Raw genomic sequence first — 13,592 nt, forward strand, 5'->3', positions numbered from 1 at the left:
CACAAGGGTCGACGCCTTTTTTGATGCGAGGCCAGCGATATAGCACTACCTGCAACCTGGAGAGAGGTCATGTCAGGACACAAGATGGAGAACATATTAGGCCAGTAAACGAGCATATTTTCCTCTATGTGCCATCTCAGGCGCGCATTGTTCTGTATTGTTTTCATAACCTTTGCGTATTAGGGGAAATAAGAGACAGAGAAAGTTATGTAGTAACCAAACAACATGTGTGAAGCAGTGATGTCAGAAAAATATCCACATTTCTTTTGTGGAAAATCCCAGGCTTAAAGTGAGGGTCCCTTTTTTTTTGTGTGTGTGGGGGGGGGGGGGGGGGAGGAGGGGGTTTGTGATCACTGTTTGCCAAATAAAAATCAATGCACAAATGACATTAAATGAAATTAATACCACTCTAAAAATGAGAGTTGCAAATCACAAATCACCATCGCTAAATTGCTCTCAACTTAAGCGGCTTAGATGTTTGGCATGCGTACTGAAGCTTCTAAACGATGATTAATTACCCCCTAGCAGCTTCAGCAGGCGTGACAGACATCTAAGCCGCTTAAGTTGATTGAATTTAGCGAGAAATCCTCCAGGAGACAGTTCGATCCATTGTCAGTACGACAGGGTCTGGGAATAGTCCCATAGATATTTTACTTGAATAACATGACGCTGATGTTTCTTGTATGGGGCTTAAAGGCTTCCAGTCGATGCATCATCAATTTCTGGTGCGGAAGTGCCAGCAATAAAAAATTACTTTCTAGATCAAAAAGTAAATTACTTCCTCGTATAAGTTTACTGTTGAACTACGCACGCTTCAAAACCAGATCACAACGCGGCCCACGGCTGTTTCCAATATACATGGGTCCACCTTACTTACTAACCTATTATTATTAGTTCAGTGGCAGATTTAGGGGAAGGGTCAGGGGGGTCCTGACCCCCAACTCTTTGATTTCTGAAAACACAATGGCCCCTCTTAAAATTAGAATTTTAACTAGATTAATCATATTTCTAATCTGTAGCAAATGGCACCGTTCCCATTCTAAAATACCAACAATTTTTCGCGGCCCTTCAGCAGGCCCCGAAGCCCGCGCCCCCCCCCCCCCCCTTCAAATTATCCCGGACCGGCCCCTGTATAAGTTCAACGTAAGTCGTCGATATGATGATAAGAACGATAAGATGGGGCACTGGTCGGGCTACTGGTGACCATTCCTGGCCGTATGATCAGGCGATCAGTCCAGCGAATGAGACCGCAACGTCGGTCAGTTGCTAAATGTAAACTCCAGTATCAGAGTTATTCATATTCTTCATAATAGTAAACAACTATTAAATGGATAGGGCTACTGTACAACAGCTCTGCTGAGGTGAAATGAGCTGTGCTGTTCTATTTCTACTGGAAATCCGCTTGCTCGCACGCAATACCCCACAGGTCTGTTTGAAGCGATGCCAGCAATTACAGATGAGGAGAACCGCTGCCGTCATTTGTTTAACACAAATTGGATCAGGGACAATATTCACGTTGGTATTAATCCATAAACTTTACGTAATCGCTTCCGAAGGAGAGACATTATTTCTCAAGTAAAGTCTGATGACCGAATTGTTCCATAACCAATTAGTTGCGTCATAAGGATGTGGATTGAGAGGTAATTTGGCAATCAAATATGTTTAAGGAGTACATTTTCTCCCAGTGGAGGTGATTGTCGAGCAGTTTGGATTGTGCAATAAATTGCTGCAATTTTGTATAAAAAGGGACGCGGAGATAGACGTTAAAGAGTGATTTGTCGTTTTTTTACTAAAAGAAAGTCATGCTTTTGCTTTAAGTTGCATGCAGCTGTAAATTCATATTAAAAAATTGTATCTGCAAAATAAAACATCCTTTGTATGTAATAAGAGACCGCGATCTGCGACGGAGATACATTGAAAACCATTGAACCTAACACCACGGGCTTTTATTTGAAAAAAAGCAGAATATACAGGATACAGAACTATGCGCCAAACACTCTACCAGAATGTGAGAATGTTCCCTGTCATACACCAGAAGCAGAAGTGGTTTTCAAAAACTTTGTATATGTATATGTACATGTATATGTATAAACACATCTATGGTGGTTAAACCCCTTGGCTCAACTGCTTTAAAAGGATATGTCCTTTGGATTAAAAAATACAAACGTTCACTGGTTTATATGCGTTGTCACATGTAAAATTGAATAAAGGATAAAGGGAAGATTGTTAAATGTCAAGGTCAACCCTCGACACCCTTTCTGTTGATTTACATCATATACCTTTCTATTGATATATATCATATAACTATCTACTCATATATATTATACAGTTATCTAATGTAATGTATGTGCTGCAGCTATCGATCAATCCGATTTAATGCATTATGGTGGAAAAATACAGAAATGATTGCAAATGCCACAAATTGTGCAGTGTCCCTTTTTTCTTAAAATAATAACAGCTCTTTATACGAGATTCAATAGTCCACAATAAGTACGTTGTAAACAATACATAGAACTATTTATTAATTTTACCACAAAAACGGCGGCCATCGCAATTATTATGGATTTATTCTGCTTGTCACACAGGATCCTTTGTGGCAAAAAAAAAAAAAAAAAAAAGAAAAATTAATTTTATGGCACTTAACCACCAGAACAGTTGTTAACCCTTCAATATATTTCATTTCATTTTATTAATATATGAACAATATTTAAAGTAGCGTGTACTTTAGTCGTCCTTTTTCAAGCAGTTCCAATTTTTTTTTTTTTTAATATTTTTGGGGAAAGCTTTGACTTCAGTTTCACTGTTTGCATTGGTCCATGTGTCGCAATTTTCGTTGTCAAAACAAATCCATCAACTTGTTAATTATATAAAGACAGTGCATATCTTTTGGAGTTTCTTTTTCCTTGGTTAAAGTTTACGGTTTGTTTGCAGAAAATTGTGTAAACGCAATGCTACTGCTGTTATATACCTTGATTTAGTTGATTGTGTTGGACAGTGAGGGCAACGAGATCAGTCACGGTGGCACTGCCACAGCGACGTCGACGACGCGGTCATTTCTATGTCGTCGGAGTTAATAGGCACAGTTACTCAACGCATCTAAAAATTGTCTCTAAAGCTTATTTAAAATATCCATAACTACTGACATGTGCCTTGTTTCCATTGATGAAGCTCTCCCCCCATTCTTAAGAAGTGAAAAGCCCATGTAAACCGAACGGAACGCTAACATCAGTAGGCACCTCTGCCCGGGCCAACTCCACCATAGTTTTGGCGTCCAATATCAGCAGGAAGTCCGGCTTTCCTTGACCAACGTCCGTTACTGCCGCGAGCACCACACCGCTGTCCTCATCACTCCCGGCGGACGCTAGAGGGACAAAGACAGGCTCACTGGGGTACTGGGTGTAGGTGCCGCGCCATGCCACTTCCGTGCCGCTCTCCATATCCACTTTAACTACGGCATTTCGATAGCTGTGCTTCCCTGCGAACGAGCCCCAACAATAGACGTACTGGTACTTCTTACCGTTGTAGCTGGTGTAGTTAATTCGGGGAAGTTCCAGACCAGGTTTGCCTATCACGATGAACGTGCAATGGATGCTCCCGTCTGTCATGTCACGCCGAGCTTCCATTCGATTTCTGAAACGCTCCACGGTGATGAGATTCTCTTTCCTCGAGATCGCGTCGGATGTCGGTTTCAAAGGCAGCACGTAGCGACGGACCTCCGGCAAAGTGTTTTCGGGGAACACTTCGTCCGAAAACAACCCGCTTTCAGGATCTAAATTCTTCAGATAGAAGGCGTCAATGATGCTCGGGTCATTGTACCCGCACAGGTCTATTATCAAGTGATCCTCCTCTTCATAAGCGTTGATATGATGGAAGACGAAGAAGGGGTCCGCAGTGAACAGTTGTGCTACCTCCTCATTGGTCTTTCGATTGACCAATCGGAACCGTGCTTTGATGTTTGGATACCATTCCATTGCCTCTTGATAGCTCTTTCTGGTCACCTTCCTTGCCATCAAGTTCAGCACGTTCATGCCCAAAGGCTGCTCGACGAGCGCGTGGTAGTTCTCCGACATTGCAAAGCTGTGGAAATATGTTGGGAACGCTTTGAACTGGCCGAAAATCTTGGCAAGAATTTCTGGTTGGGGTTTATCTTCATCTGGTTTGGGACCTTCGTTGTTGGTAATCACGTCTAAACGTGGTGGAATCTTGGACAAGCAGTAGGACGGCCTCCCGCCATACAACGTACCAAAGTTATAGAAATTTCCCTCGGCGTCTATGTGCGGGTGTGCAGGAGTGGCCACACTGATAAGTCGCGACATGTCGATCCTCTTCTCCGTTGTTGTCAAAGTCTTTGGGTCCAACTTGGTCCAGTACTTAGTTTCAGTAATGGCGAGCAAGGCGTTCTCGCAGGGAAGAAGGTTGACAGATGGGTTATCAGTTATTCTGTCGTCGGAGAAGTAGGCAAAATACCTGGAGAATATGTTCTTACAGGGATCCGGGAAGCAAGCAGTACCAAATTCTGAGTAGACGATACAGTTGGCCGACATGGCTTTGGTATAGGCTTCACTCTCAATATATCTGAAATATGAACAACGCATAAATATATATATGAACTGCAGTACCTTAATATGGGCGTCACTCCTGTTATACGCATCTATCGATCTATCTATCTATCTATCTATCTTTCTATATGTATAGATAGATAGATAGATGGACACAAAAGTTGTTCTGTCTCCACGTGTCCTTCACCTTGCTCGCACACATTACAACTGGTACCAACCGTGTACTACTGTATTACGGCTTCAATATCATAAATAAATAACTACAGTTTTGCGTTGAACAAATAAACGAAAAAGAACAATTAATTTCCAGAAAACAATCTGCAGCCCACTCTCTACATTGCCCTTGTTAATAGCCATTCTGTCATTCTATCTTTATAGTAACAGACAGAAATACTGTACGTTATGGATGCATAGTTGTGATAAATTTTCACGAAGTTAAAGAGAAAAGAAGCCATGAGTTTGACCTTAATTCAACATATCTAAACAAACATTATTTTCCTTTCGATCTGTTTCTCTGAAGTCCAGTGTAAAATATTTGCCTGGTTATGCTAATCTTTGTTACAGTACATGTTTGAACTGCACCATGGCCGTTTTCTTTTCCAGACAAAAAATCTTTAAAAACTGAAAAATGTTATAGAAAACAGTTCACCATGACTTACTTGCTTTGAAATAGTACGGTGCCCTGTTCTATGGTGAAGCTATACACCATTGCCAGACCATCAAAGAAATGGCGCATCCTGTAATTCCCCACTTCAAACTTGGCTGGAGCAACACGATGTAGAGAGCCGCTGAGATCCGCAGGGACTGTGCCTGAAACGAAGCAATGTCAGTTTTCAAACAACCAAGGTACCAAGGTAAATTTACGTCGAGATCAGTGCTCTTATTTTGTTCATAATAATAAGTTTAATATGTGTGTGTGTGTGTGTGTGTGTGTGTGTGTGCGAGAGAGAGGGAGAGAGAGAGAGAGAGAGGGAGAGAGAAAGAGAGAGAGAGAGAGGCTAGTATTTTTACCCTTAATAACGGTCTTTACTGGCGGTGTTGCCTTGCAGTTCATCTTAATAAGGGGGTCATCCTTGCCGGCCATATTGGTCAGTTTTAGTCTACGTCACGTCGACCGGTAGTCAAATCAATGAAGACGTCCTCTTTCAGATCCTGAATAAGTTTTGGAATTTTGTATAAAACTTTAAAAAAAGCTTCACAACTATCAAAATTAATGACATAGTTGAGAATACATGTAGTACTAAAATTGTTAATTGTACATCATAATGAGAAACGGACTACTATTCCTGCACATTATGTTCTTTTAAACAAAAGCTTTTTTATTTATTTATTAATTTATTTACAGGTATCCTTTTTATTTGCATTCGACATACAGGTAGTATATAATACTACTCCAACTGTCAATTGTACATAGGAATGGGACGTTAAATACGTTTTTAGACAAAAAAAAAAACTTGTTAATTTATTATTTTATTCATCTTTTTTATTTACATTTGCAGTATTGTTCTTCTTGCATACATACAGGTATGTGACCTACATTGCACTTACGCAAAGTCATCAAAACTCCCCTCCCCCCCGGCACCCCTATAGCAATCACGAGAAAAAAAGGGCGTATACAATATAAGCCGCCATTTTTTTTTTTTTTTTGGGGGGGGGGGGGGGGGCAGGCTCACAATCGGGTCCAAATCGTTACTGTTTTAGTTCAAATTACAGCATCTGGCGCAGAGAAATGGTGTATTCACGTTCCTCTCCATATGGCGTCCTTTGTCAAAGCCTGACACGATGGAACAGAACTGCGTAGTTATCAACTGTGACAAGGTGTGACAAGAATAGTACATGTAGTCCTTTAGGAGTCTTAGTCCGTGTCCCATTACTTTGTACAGGTGACATTCGTCCCATATACTAATCCCAATACTCCAACTAACTCTGACCTGTACTCATCATATGGGACCCCGGACTTCCAATTCTTGGACTTTACGATTCCTGCCACACCGACTAACCCTTAACTGTGATAAAAACGTATAGGTCCCCGGACCACCATTCCTGTCATACCGGTGCGATGCAGGGCACAATCATTTTTTAATCTCTTGCTGTGAACGCCATTTCTCCTCTATCAACTGAAACAGTGCTACGCATTAATATCAACTGACCCTATAAAAAGGTGCGCCCCAGAGAGTCAGTATACAGGTAATAAAAAAAATTAAGACACAACCTTGCCCTTTGAAAATGCCTTTTATATAAAAAAATTAAATTACAATATACAGGGGTAGGCCTACCTGTTTACAGTATTCTTAGCTGCCTTTATAAGAATGTTAAATGTGCAAACAGCTGTAGACTGACGACATATCAACAGCGAGGACTGCGCACATCGACGTTCTGAAGTTCTCGTTAGCGAGGACGGTGAAAAGCGTCTCACAATGGAGGAGGTTTGTGAACGCCTCGCTGTGAGGACGCCTTTTTTGAGACACGGCCAGAGATATAGCACTACCTGCAGCCTGGAGAGAGGCCATGTCAGGACACAAGATGGAGGACATATTATATCAAATTTAAATGAAATTAATACCTCTCTAAAAATGAGAGTTGCAAATCACAAATCACCAGGTATAATGATTTAGCTTCACGAAGGATAGAAAACAAAAAAGTCGCATTCACGAGTCACGGGAACGGGATGGTACACGGATCACGGCAAGTATTATGAACGTTTCACTCGTGAAATATGAAAGCGGCTTGCACGGATAAAAAAAAAAAAACCCGAAAATCCAGACGTAATCTCCAGGCAAAGAGGTGAATTTTTTAATCCACTTTTCATTCAAAGTTTATACATAAATTGCTCTAGCATCGGAGCCCTTCCATGACGTGAAACTAATGTACATGTATATTGAAAAATGATATGGAATTCACCATTTTATTAAAAATATTCGGTCTCTAATAAGATGTGCTCTCAGCTACTGCAGTGAGTGTAACCGTGGTTTCCACAATATCGTATAGATGGCGCGGCGATACCTTCCATGCCCATGTCATTAATTATCCAAGGGTTTGCACGGAGTGACGCCAAGTTATTGACCTGGTCACGGAATCACCCACTCTGTGGAAAATTGACATATAATTGGTACAATTACGAAAATACAAATTAAATGATTATTTCATTCTCACAAGAGATACTGTAAAGCGGCTTATATTCAGGCCAAGCTTTTTGAAGAACATTACGTTCTAAGTGTGTGTGTGTGTGTGGGGGGGGGGGGGGGGGGGGGAGGGGGGGAGGGGGAGGGCGTCAATACTTATTCGCCAGATGTAGGTTCTTTAAGTAAGCCCTTGTTAGAGCAGTGTATTTAATCTTGTACTTTAGGAGCATGGTGACCAATGGCATGGTATATTTAATCAAAATCCAGTATTAAAATTTTGGGAAATGTGACGCAATTTTGTGATTCAAATTAGAAAAAAAAATATACGATGAATGCGATGCCAAATAGAATTGTGTTATTGTTTAAGTATAATTCGTGTAGGCATTTCCATATTGAATAAAAGTTGCACATTTAAATTCCAAACTCTCTGACGTAGATTCATTATGTGTCCCATCTCCGTCTCCATGTAAACGCTATAATAGGGTCTGATATGTCCCGGCATGTTTCCGGATAAAAGCCCTCTGCCTGTTTTTTTTTCTTAAGTTATATAAGAACGCCATGTATCCCAGAATCCTCCCAAACATTTTGTCGCGCACACAAAAGGCTTCCAGGCACGGAGACCTGGGTCCCGTACCTCGAAAGGTCACGTGTACCAGGAGTGCCAAGGTCACGTGAACCACTTCAACAGGGTGTCAATGTACAACAATGACGGCTGTGTGCCTGGATTTTTATTTACCTTCAAGTTTAAGTCACGCTTTGAACGCGGTGACATATAAAGGTGCTGTCACACTATAGTGTATAGTACCACCGTATGAGAAAAGTGGCCCATATGCACACAAACGCAAGATATTCTCTAGACTTAACGTCGTATAGGTTTGGCGTACGCAGGTAAACGTCGGTGCACGTTCGCAGACCCGGAGGGGGATACAACATTTTTGCATTTTAAAGAACGATTTCATACTCTTTTTATATCAACATGTTTATATCAACATATGTTATTATGTCAAAATGCTGGAATCAGAATGATTTTATACCTTGCGTTTCACAGTCAACGTTCATTGTATATACACGAGCTTGCGTCGTGAGCACGCCTTTTATACACCAGGCGTGGGGGTGACGCACGTGCGACGCATTCCCGGTGTGCTCTCGACTTTGTTCGTTAGTTGTGAGGGCGTGCGCCTTACTCAACACGCAAAGAGCACTTGCTCCTTCATTGCTTGCGACGTGCGTCTTGCACAACGCGCGTCTGTCTTGCTAACTCCGTGCGAGGGGAGCAAGTTACGCTTGCGGCCTCGCTGTTCGCAGGCTATTCGTAGAATCTTTTGGACTTGTCCAACATCCTCCGTACGTGCTTACGGGCTGTCTGCGAACTCGAACTTGCGTAAGAAGGACTTGCGTGGGACGTGAGATTCTGCGCAAAATTTGGACGTAAACAGCCCGTAAGAGCCCGTACGGCCGGTTGTGACCGAGGCTATACGTTCATAGTTGTGCGCATAACCGGGGTCACATACTATGCTCATACCTACCGCTTTTCCCTAATGGCATGTCTTTCAGTGTAATAAAATAAGTTTTAAATTGAAATAAAGTCGGGTTGAATTTTTTACTGCCGGGTGGGAATTTAAAAGCAGTAGTCATTGGAGCCCTTGAATATACAGATAGCGGACCCTATGTCCACGCAAACCTAATGTGACTGTTGATTAATTAACACGCGCGTCTCTCTTACGATGTCAGTGCTTATAGCCTACGCGAAATGCACCGTTCTTGATTGACCCTAGAGTTGAAAGAGTAATGAAGTCACCGGCACAGACACGCGAGGCAATGAACCTTTAATGAGATTACATTACTTATCAATACATTGAAACATCTCTTGACAAATAGCATTGTCAATAAAAAAAGACCCCAGAAAGCATGCATTACAGTGACGTTTTACCTAAGTATCTGACTAAACGAGTCTGCTTTTTGTGCTACACATTTCAATGTGTCTATTCATGAACTTGTAGCTTTTGAAACGGTGACGGACAAAAATATTATTATTATTATTATTATAAATGATAAAAATTGCAATACTTTCTGTTACTCTACTGTGTTTCATGTCATTTGCGTATTATTATTGCACCCGTGGCTGACTTTTAATCCATTGGTAGGAAGTTTGCAGAAAATTCGAATCCAATCCCCCACAGCCTTGTTTTATAACTACAAACACGTGAATGTCTGTTCGACTAGATCACGTGTACGTTTGCTGTCTAATATTTTTAAATGGTTTGGTTTTGGTCCGTGTGTCTCATGATATTAACGTTTGAAGCGGGGGGTGAGAGAAGAAGCAAGGGGAGTTGTGAGAGAAGAAATGAGGGGAGTTGTGAGAGAAGAAGTAAGGGGAGTTTTGAGAGAAGAAGTAAGGGGAGAAGGGAGAGGAAAAGTGAACGTTTCCTCTGCCCCCGTTGTTGGGAGAGCCATGGCCTTGGAGGTGATCCAAACAGCCGTGTATTGGCAGGCCTCAGTGGCCATGACTATAAAACACCATGACAGGACAACAGCGTTGACGACCCAAGTAATTTGCACGGATTTTCATAAATTAATCAGATAATTACAGCAGCAATAAATACCGTCAAGCTTAATCAAAGACTGCGCAGAAAGACGTGCCGCGTCACACACCACCTCCCCTGCAGGGCGGAGATCAACACCTCGGGATGACGTTATCCTGACCCCCCCCTCCCTCCGGGCCGACATGTAGTGTGTATTCTGCTGTAGGGTCCTCTCAAATGTGGCGTCGGGTTAGCTCGGAGGCTACAGTTGAGAAGACTTTTGTGAACAGAAATGATGCCAGCTATAATATCCAACTATTTCGTCATAATCAAACATCGTCATCAGAGAGGATTTGATGTCCAAGATTATGACAGAGAGGTGATAGATGTGGCCTATACGAAAAATCGTTCTGTGTGCGGCGGGCATTAACATCGGTCCCAATATTTCAAACCCTCTCTCTCTTCAAACTTCTCCAGGCCCGTAGCCGGGATGGGGGGGGGAGGGGGGAGGGGGGGAGGGGGGTTCGAAAGAACTGCCCTTTTTGTCAGGAAAAGGTCTATTTTGGGTAAATTTTATCTAGGTACACATAAGTTTCATTGTAAAAGGTCCACTTGTTCGGGAAAAAACCTTTTGAATTTGCTGGCTACAGGCATGCTCTCGGACTTTGATCTACTTTCCCTCCCTCACTCACTCGAGGGATTTTTCTTTGACATAAACGTGAATGGAGCCAACTTAATTTTTGGGGAATAGATTATCATGCATGTTAATAAGGCTTGAAATTCATCCGAAAGTCCTTTTCTTTATATATATATATATATATATATATATATATATATATATATATATATATATATATATATATATATATATATATATATATATATATATTTCAATATTTTATGACGTATTTAAGCTATAAATTTCTATGAGGTCTGTTCTTACTCATTTATTTTGAATAAAGTAAAGCCACTCAAGAGGCGTTTGATTTTTCCCAGTAAATATCCTCATGAGTTCTAGATACGACATGACAGAATAAAAGCATCTTTACTTCATAAAAGTAGTAATACTAACATCTCAACCTTTATCTTTGTGGATAATGTCATTTACAACATGACAATGGTTTTCAGTCTATACACACGGTACACCTCAACACGCCATAAGAAATCATTTAACAGGCATTGTGGACGCAAAGGCAGGAAACTGGAAACCGGAACGAAGAGACTTAAGGGATATTAAGAAAGCCATAGGATTCCTTAATGTTTACCGCACCATACAGACTACACCTAAACACGCGAGAGAGGGCGACTTTTTCCACTATCGCTTTCAGGCTTACAAATGTACCCATCAAGAAAATTTGTATGCGACAAATAGTCGAACAAACCACTTTGGCATGTAAACAACAAGAGACGAACAATAACGTTTACATGCAAAGATTGATTCAGTTCAGTCACCAAATCTACAGCGCAAATATACATGTACTTGTGGTTTTTTTTAACGAGTTGAGAGGGATTAAATGTGAACGCGCAGACGGCAACGTCCATTGCTGTTGAACTGACTGAAAAAAGGTAAATCTATTTTAAACAACAATCTAAGGTAACATGATATCGTTGATATATATAACGATCGACAAAACAAAACTCTTAAGTGATTTTTTTAAAAAAGTTCACTTATAAGTAGGAAGCAATAGGGACCGTTCCCAGACCCTGTCGTACTAACTGTGGGTCGATCTAGCTCCGAGGGGATTCTCCCTTAATTACAATTAACTTCAGCGGCTTAGATTTTTGTCAAGCATACTAACGCTGTTAAGGGGTAAATAATTATTCAGTAGGCGTGCCAGACATCTAAGCCGCTTAAGCTGAAAGCAATTAAGCGAGAAACCCCTTAGAGATGGATCGATCCTGTTAGATCAATCCACGTATGGGAACCCATTTACAGAGTAGCTTCATGGTACAGATGCCAGGTCCTGTCACCCGTACCTGAAGTGTTTTTCATCTTTTCTGGAAATTCATTAACAAAACCGCCTACTCCTCACAAACAGGATGCACTGGATTGCACAAATGCAGAGGTATCGCATTTCAAACACACGAGGTTAATTCAGGTTAACTTTGCTTTTTATGATAAAATGCCTTACATCTAATTACGGCACCCGCTCATGCGAATAAATAAATAAATTGGTTAATAAATTAATTAATTCATTTGTGGGGACGCGAAAACATCTTGATGAAACCTCCGACTCTTGATGGCGGTTTTCATAATCTCTACCAACACCCGTAGTTGACTTCACAGCTGTGGTATTATTCAACTACAGGACATGATCAGTAAAATGCGACATATCAGGTTAGTATTAGACACAACCAAGATATGCCACACTTCTTCAGTTTATACTTCGATGGTTTTCCAAGGACAAACCGTTTAAATATTTCAGGCAAGTTATGTGATCAGAATGCCTTTCAATATAACACTTCATTTATTTCAAAAGAAAAACATATCATTCAAAGACTGCGTAGCTATTTGCTCTCTGAACAGCGGAGCTGGAGTAGCATATAACATGAAATATTTGGTTGCTGCGGGTTGCACCACACGTGTATAACTACAGTTTGGGAAGACGTTTATAGAGAAAGTATTGACATAAATTCACTTCACATTAATAGGAAATCACATGTCCACAATCTCAGCACTTTAATCAATCCCATTCCATGGAATATCTATTGATTTGCACGTTGGCGCTGACATCAGCGGATGTGTCTTCGAAATTAAGCGTATTTTGACAGCGAAGTATTATAAATCTTAATTAGGACGGCTTCCTTTTATTAGGAAACTTAATTTAATTAGAACCTAAGTTATCGACCAAAAGAGCAAAATTACATCTCGCTGTAAAAGTGTGTTGTACTTGAAGCCGTACAAAGAAGGCGCCAAAATAGGAGGAGTAAAGAGACAAAAGGTTTTCATCCGAGATAAGATCACAGCCAACTGCCAAGGAAGCCAAAATCAGAAAATAATTAACACCGAATTAACAAAGAAGAGATGATAAGCAGTATAGAAACGTGTTTGTAAGATATTCAAACCGAAAATCCGCTTTGTTTTTCTTACTTAGTACTATTGTGAAGAATGGTGAACAACATAAGTCAGCTGAAATAACAGATTTTTCTTCTTGCTAATGTTTCTTTGATAAATCTCTTTACGATGTAAATGTTACAACAATTGATGAAGCTTACAGTAAATTTCCTATAATTGTGTCTTTAAAATATTGAACAACACCCGTCTCACCAAACGCCAGCGCGTGGAACATCCCCCCACTGTCACAACAAGTGACTTGTCACGGTTACCATGGTGTCGTGGTCAGCTGACCTAAAGATGTCAACACCGATGATGATATTAATGACGCCCC

The 13,592-nt window shown here is 40.8% G+C and overlaps 1 protein-coding gene across 1 annotated transcript; it reads right to left on the reverse strand.

The window, feature by feature from the left end:
* Positions 1 to 1,924: 1,924 nt before the first annotated feature.
* Positions 1,925 to 7,037, reverse strand: LOC106163250 (carotenoid-cleaving dioxygenase, mitochondrial). Its single transcript, XM_086996079.1, has 4 exons — positions 6,836 to 7,037; positions 5,571 to 5,711; positions 5,219 to 5,369; positions 1,925 to 4,575 (listed from the first exon to the last, which is right to left on the reverse strand). The coding sequence occupies exons 2-4, from the start codon at positions 5,641 to 5,643 to the stop codon at positions 3,183 to 3,185; spliced, it is 1,617 nt and encodes a 538-aa protein (XP_086852205.1). The 5' UTR covers positions 5,644 to 5,711; positions 6,836 to 7,037; the 3' UTR covers positions 1,925 to 3,182.
* Positions 7,038 to 13,592: the final 6,555 nt, after the last annotated feature.

Source organism: Lingula anatina, chromosome 9, assembly GCF_051362555.1.
Source record: "Lingula anatina isolate TDL-2025a chromosome 9, LinAna3.0, whole genome shotgun sequence".
Lineage (NCBI taxonomy): Eukaryota > Metazoa > Brachiopoda > Lingulata > Lingulida > Lingulidae > Lingula > Lingula anatina.

Coding starts and splice junctions, on each gene's coding strand:
- LOC106163250 (XM_086996079.1), bottom strand. CDS start 5,643: ATGGCCGGCAAGGATGACCCCCTTATTAAGATGAACTGCAAGGCAACA. Junction 5,370..5,570: donor AGTAAAGACCGTTATTAAGG/GTAAAAATACTA, acceptor GCTTCGTTTCAG/GCACAGTCCCTGCGGATCTC. Junction 4,576..5,218: donor ACCGTACTATTTCAAAGCAA/GTAAGTCATGGT, acceptor TTCATATTTCAG/ATATATTGAGAGTGAAGCCT.